The 6,279-nt window shown below is 51.7% G+C and overlaps 1 protein-coding gene across 1 annotated transcript in view; it reads right to left on the minus strand.

The window, feature by feature from the left end:
• Nucleotides 1-6,279, minus strand: part of abca2 (ATP-binding cassette, sub-family A (ABC1), member 2) — a gene marked incomplete at both ends in the record, with an annotated part of 250,124 nt that overhangs the window by 37,598 nt on the left and 206,247 nt on the right. Inside the window, 1 exon segment of the mRNA XM_084338063.1 lies at nt 991-1,169. Coding sequence (XP_084194189.1) covers nt 991-1,169 — 179 coding nt within the window.

The following is a 6,279-nucleotide window of genomic DNA, read 5'->3' on the forward strand; positions in this document are numbered from 1 at the left end:
TCCTAAATAAACATACCGTAAACATAAACAAACATATTTCATTTTATCTTACTCCACCCCTTTATTGTATTATCTGTCTGTTAGCGTCTGTCCGCAAATGTTGCACCGAAAACGACCAAAGCAAATTCCTTGTATGTGAAAACTACTTGGCAAATAAAGACCTTTCTGATTCCGATTCAGATGAAGCCCCCCCTACCATACATACTTTCATAAGACAAAATAGGATAAGATTAGGGATGTCCGATATTATCGGCCGATATTGGCATAAAAATGTAATATCGGAAAATATCGGTATCTGTTTTCCAATTTTTGTATTTTATTTAAATTTTAAATTTGTTTAGATTTATTTAACCTTCATTTACCCAGGCAAGCAAGTAAGAACAAATTAGTATTTTATTTATTGTCAAAGTATGCATAATGTTGGGGGGGGGGGCCCTGCATATATCGGTATCGGTTGATATCGGTATCGGAAATTAAGAGTTGGACAATATCGGTATATCGGTATCGGTAAAAAAGCCAATATCGAGCATCCCTAGATAAGATGGATCTTTATTAGTCCCCGTGGGGAAATTCAGGGTTTATGCAGATTCAAATTTATATTCTTGAATGAATTCTGTAGGCCTAGCATAATGCTGCCATACAGTATACAGTAGCTTACCATCAGTGTTTATATGTTTTCTAGGTAGAAAACAATATTAGACAGTACAGTACAGCCTCTCTACCCCTTAACAAATAATTATACTGCTTGCTTTCCGATTGCAAATACACCAGACATTCCCAGTCGTTAACCAACTACAGTTTTTCGTAACAGACATTGTGTTGTGTCAATCGCGATGGCCAAGGAATCAGGCCGAGTGATTAATGCTATGAAATAGGTCAGCCGCGCTCTGCTGCCCTCTAGCGGCTTGTCTGTTTACTGCAGTTGTTACTTTGGGGCCATTAACGTATTGTGACGAGGGTGTGATTTCAAACTGGATACTACTACTGTACCTGTTGCCACCTATGAAGGCCTCTCCTCCCGTGGTGCTCTCGTCTCCAGTCAGCGTCTTAAAGGTGGTGGTCTTCCCCGCTCCGTTCACCCCCAGCAGGCCGAAGCACTCCCCTGGACGCACCCCCAGACACAGCCGGTCCACGGCCAGGATACGGCCCATCCTTCTGGACTTGTACACCTGATGCAAGGTGAACGATTTAGTGATAATAATAATAATAATAATACATTTATAGTGCACTCTACATTTGGAAACCAAATCTCAGAGTGCTACAGGGTAAAAACTTTAAAAACATAGGCAATAAAAAAAAACAAGGCATAAAAACATAGAAAAAAGGGATAAAACACACAAGGCAAGTATAAAAAGGTTAAAACTAAGAGAAGGCTTTGGTGAAGAGGTATGTTTTAAGGCCTCTTTTAAAGGAAGCCGTGGTCTGAGGTGGTCAGGGGGGGGGGGGGGGCTCCACAGGCGAGGAGCAGGCGGGCAGAAGGCCCAGTGGCCCCCAGGGTGCGGAGCTCGGTCCTGGGGGGGGAAGGAGGCGGTTAGGGGTCATGATCATGTGTTTATGGGCCCAGCAGCACATTGATCTGTCGTGTCTGTCCGTCCAAGTCCCCTTTTTAATCATCATCATCATCATCATCATCATCATCATCATCATCATCATCATTTGTATTTATTCGTACATGGAATTGTTACAGTCCAACAGTGTCTTCAGTTCATATAGTCGACTTAATCTGATCCACTAAACTCCACGAAAGGACGAGGAAGAAGACAACTCTTATTGTACCTGCCCCCCCCCCTACACTGGGAGACTGTTCTTATTGTACCTGCCCCCCCCCCTACACTGGTAGACTGTTCTTATTGTACCTGCCCCCCCCCCCCTACACTGGTAGACTGTTCTTATTGTACCTGCCCCCCCCCCCTACACTGGGAGACTGTTCTTATTGTACCTGCCCCCCCCCCCCTACACTGGGAGACTGTTCTTATTGTACCTGCCCCCCCCCCTACACTGGTAGACTGTTCTTATTGTACCTGCCCCCCCCCCCTACACTGGTAGACTGTTCTTATTGTACCTGCCCCCCCCCTACACTGGGAGACTGTTCTTATTGTACCTGCCCCCCCCCCCCCTACACTGGTAGACTGTTCTTATTGTACCTGCCCCCCCCCCCCCTACACTGGGAGACTGTTCTTATTGTACCTGCCCCCCCCCCCCCTACACTGGTAGACTGTTCTTATTGTACCTGCCCCCCCCCCCTACACTGGTAGACTGTTCTTATTGTACCTGCCCCCCCCCCTACACTGGTAGACTGTTCAACTCTTATTGTACCTGCCCCCCCCCCCTACACTGGTAGACTGTTCTTATTGTACCTGCCCCCCCCCTACACTGGTAGACTGTTCAACTCTTATTGTACCTGCCCCCCCCCCCCCTACACTGGTAGACTGTTCTTATTGTACCTGCCCCCCCCCTACACTGGTAGACTGTTCTTATTGTACCTGCCCCCCCCCCCTACACTGGTAGACTGTTCAACTCTTATTGTACCTGCCCCCCCCCCCCCTACACTGGTAGACTGTTCTTATTGTACCTGCCCCCCCCCTACACTGGTAGACTGTTCAACTCTTATTGTACCTGCCCCCCCCCCTACACTGGTAGACTGTTCAACTCTTATTGTACCTGCCCCCCCCCCTACACTGGTAGACTGTTCTTATTGTACCTGCCCCCCCCCCTACACTGGGAGACTGTTCTTATTGTACCTGCCCCCCCCCTACACTGGTAGACTGTTCTTATTGTACCTGCCCCCCCCCCCTACACTGGTAGACTGTTCTTATTGTACCTGCCCCCCCCCCCCTACACTGGTAGACTGTTCTTATTGTACCTGCCCCTCCCCCCCTACACTGGGAGACTGTTCTTATTGTACCTGCCCCCCCCCCCTACACTGGTAGACTGTTCTTATTGTACCTGCCCCCCCCCCTACACTGAGAGACTGTTCTTATTGTACCTGCCCCCCCCCCCCTACACTGGTAGACTGTTCTTATTGTACCTGCCCCCCCCCCTACACTGGTAGACTGTTCTTATTGTACCTGCCCCCCCCCCTACACTGGTAGACTGTTCAACTCTTATTGTACCTGCCCCCCCCCCTACACTGGTAGACTGTTCTTATTGTACCTGCCCCCCCCTACACTGGTAGACTGTTCAACTCTTATTGTACCTGCCCCCCCCCCCCTACACTGGTAGACTGTTCTTATTGTACCTGCCCCCCCCCTACACTGGTAGACTGTTCTTATTGTACCTGCCCCCCCCCCTACACTGGTAGACTGTTCAACTCTTATTGTACCTGCCCCCCCCCCCCCTACACTGGTAGACTGTTCTTATTGTACCTGCCCCCCCCTACACTGGTAGACTGTTCAACTCTTATTGTACCTGCCCCCCCCCCTACACTGGTAGACTGTTCAACTCTTATTGTACCTGCCCCCCCCCCCCTACACTGGTAGACTGTTCTTATTGTACCTGCCCCCCCCCTACACTGGTAGACTGTTCTTATTGTACCTGCCCCCCCCCTACACTGGTAGACTGTTCAACTCTTATTGTACCTGCCCCCCCCCCTACACTGGTAGACTGTTCAACTCTTATTGTACCTGCCCCCCCCCTACACTGGTAGACTGTTCTTATTGTACCTGCCCCCCCCCCTACACTGGTAGACTGTTCAACTCTTATTGTACCTGCCCCCCCCCCCTACACTGGTAGACTGTTCAACTCTTATTGTACCTGCCCCCCCTACACTGGTAGACTGTTCTTATTGTACCTGCCCCTCCCCTACACTGGTAGACTGTTCTTATTGTACCTGCCCCCCCCCCTACACTGGTAGACTGTTCAACTCTTATTGTACCTGCCCCCCCCCCTACACTGGTAGACTGTTCAACTCTTATTGTACCTGCCCCCCCCCCCTACACTGGTAGACTGTTCTTATTGTACCTGCCCCCCCCCCCTACACTGGTAGACTGTTCAACTCTTATTGTACCTGCCCCCCCCCCTACACTGGTAGACTGTTCAACTCTTATTGTACCTGCCCCCCCCCTACACTGGGAGACTGTTCTTATTGTACCTGCCCCCCCCCCTACACTGGGAGACTGTTCTTATTGTACTTGCCCCCCCCCCCCTACACTGTAGACTGTTCTTATTGTACCTGCCCCCCCCCTACACTGGTAGACTGTTCTTATTGTACCTCCCCCCCCCCTACACTGGGAGACTGTTCTTATTGTACCTGCCCCCCCCCCCCTACTCTGGTAGACTGTTCTTATTGTACCTGCCCCCCCCCCCTACACTGGGAGACTGTTCTTATTGTACCTGCCCCCCCCTACACTGGTAGACTGTTCTTATTGTACCTGCCCCCCCCCCTACACTGGTAGACTGTTCTTATTGTACCTGCCCCCCCCCCCTACACTGGGAGACTGTTCTTATTGTACCTGCCCCCCCCCCCCCTACACTGGTAGACTGTTCTTATTGTACCTGCCCCCCCCCCTACACTGGTAGACTGTTATTATTGTACCTGCCCCCCCCCTCCCCCTACACTGGTAGACTGTTCTTATTGTACCTGCCCCCCCCCCTACACTGGGAGACTGTTCTTATTGTACCTGCCCCCCCCCCCCTACACTCGTAGACTGTTCTTATTGTACCTGCCCCCCCCCTACACTGGTAGACTGTTATTATTGTACCTGCCGCCCCCCCCCCCTACACTGGTAGACTGTTCTTATTGTACCTGCCCCCCCCCCTACACTGGTAGACTGTTCTTATTGTACCTGCCCCCCCCCCTACACTGGTAGACTGTTCTTATTGTACCTGCCCCCCCCCTACACTGGTAGACTGTTCTTATTGTACCTGCCCCCCCCCCCTACACTGGTAGACTGTTCTTATTGTACCTGCCCCCCCCCTACACTGGTAGACTGTTCTTATTGTACCTGCCCCCCCCCCTACACTGGTAGACTGTTCTTATTGTACCTGCCCCCCCCCCTACACTGGTAGACTGTTCTTATTGTACCTGCCCCCCCCCCTACACTGGTAGACTGTTCTTATTGTACCTGCCCCCCCCCCTACACTGGGAGACTGTTCTTATTGTACCTGCCCCCCCCCCCCTACACCGGTAGACTGTTCTTATTGTACCTGCCCCCCCCCTACACTGGTAGACTGTTCTTATTGTACCTGCCCCCCCCCCTACACTGGTAGACTTTTCAACTCTTATTGTACCTGCCCCCCCCCCCCCTACACTGGTCGACTGTTCTTATTGTACCTGCCCCCCCCCTACACTGGTAGACTGTTCAACTCTTATTGTACCTGCCCCCCCCCCTACACTGGTAGACTGTTCAACTCTTATTGTACCTGCCCCCCCCCCCTACACTGGTAGACTGTTCTTATTGTACCTGCCCCCCCCCCTACACTGGGAGACTGTTCTTATTGTACCTGCCCCCCCCCCTACACTGGTAGACTGTTCTTATTGTACCTGCCCCCCCCCCCCCTACACTGGTAGACTGTTCTTATTGTACCTGCCCCCCCCCCCCCTACACTGGTAGACTGTTCTTATTGTACCTGCCCCCCCCCCTACACTGGGAGACTGTTCTTATTGTACCTGCCCCCCCCCTACACTGGTAGACTGTTCTTATTGTACCTGCCCCCCCCCCTACACTGGGAGACTGTTCTTATTGTACCTGCCCCCCCCCCCCACACTGGTAGACTGTTCTTATTGTACCTGCCCCCCCCCCCTACACTGGTAGACTGTTCTTATTGTACCTGCCCCCCCCCTACACTGGTAGACTGTTCAACTCTTATTGTACCTGCCCCCCCCCCCCTACACTGGTAGACTGTTCTTATTGTACCTGCCCCCCCCTACACTGGTAGACTGTTCAACTCTTATTGTACCTGCCCCCCCCCCCCCCTACACTGGTAGACTGTTCTTATTGTACCTGCCCCCCCCCTACACTGGTAGACTGTTCTTATTGTACCTGCCCCCCCCCCCTACACTGGTAGACTGTTCAACTCTTATTGTACCTGCCCCCCCCCCCCCCTACACTGGTAGACTGTTCTTATTGTACCTGCCCCCCCCTACACTGGTAGACTGTTCAACTCTTATTGTACCTGCCCCCCCCCCTACACTGGTAGACTGTTCAACTCTTATTGTACCTGCCCCCCCCCCTACACTGGTAGACTGTTCTTATTGTACCTGCCCCCCCCCCTACACTGGTAGACTGTTCTTATTGTACCTGCCCCCCCCCCTACACTGGTAGACTGTTCAACTCTTAT

The sequence above is a fragment of the Notolepis coatsorum genome, assembly GCF_963971535.1.
Source record: "Notolepis coatsorum genome assembly, chromosome: 1".
In the NCBI taxonomy this organism is placed as follows: Eukaryota; Metazoa; Chordata; class Actinopteri; order Aulopiformes; family Paralepididae; genus Notolepis; species Notolepis coatsorum.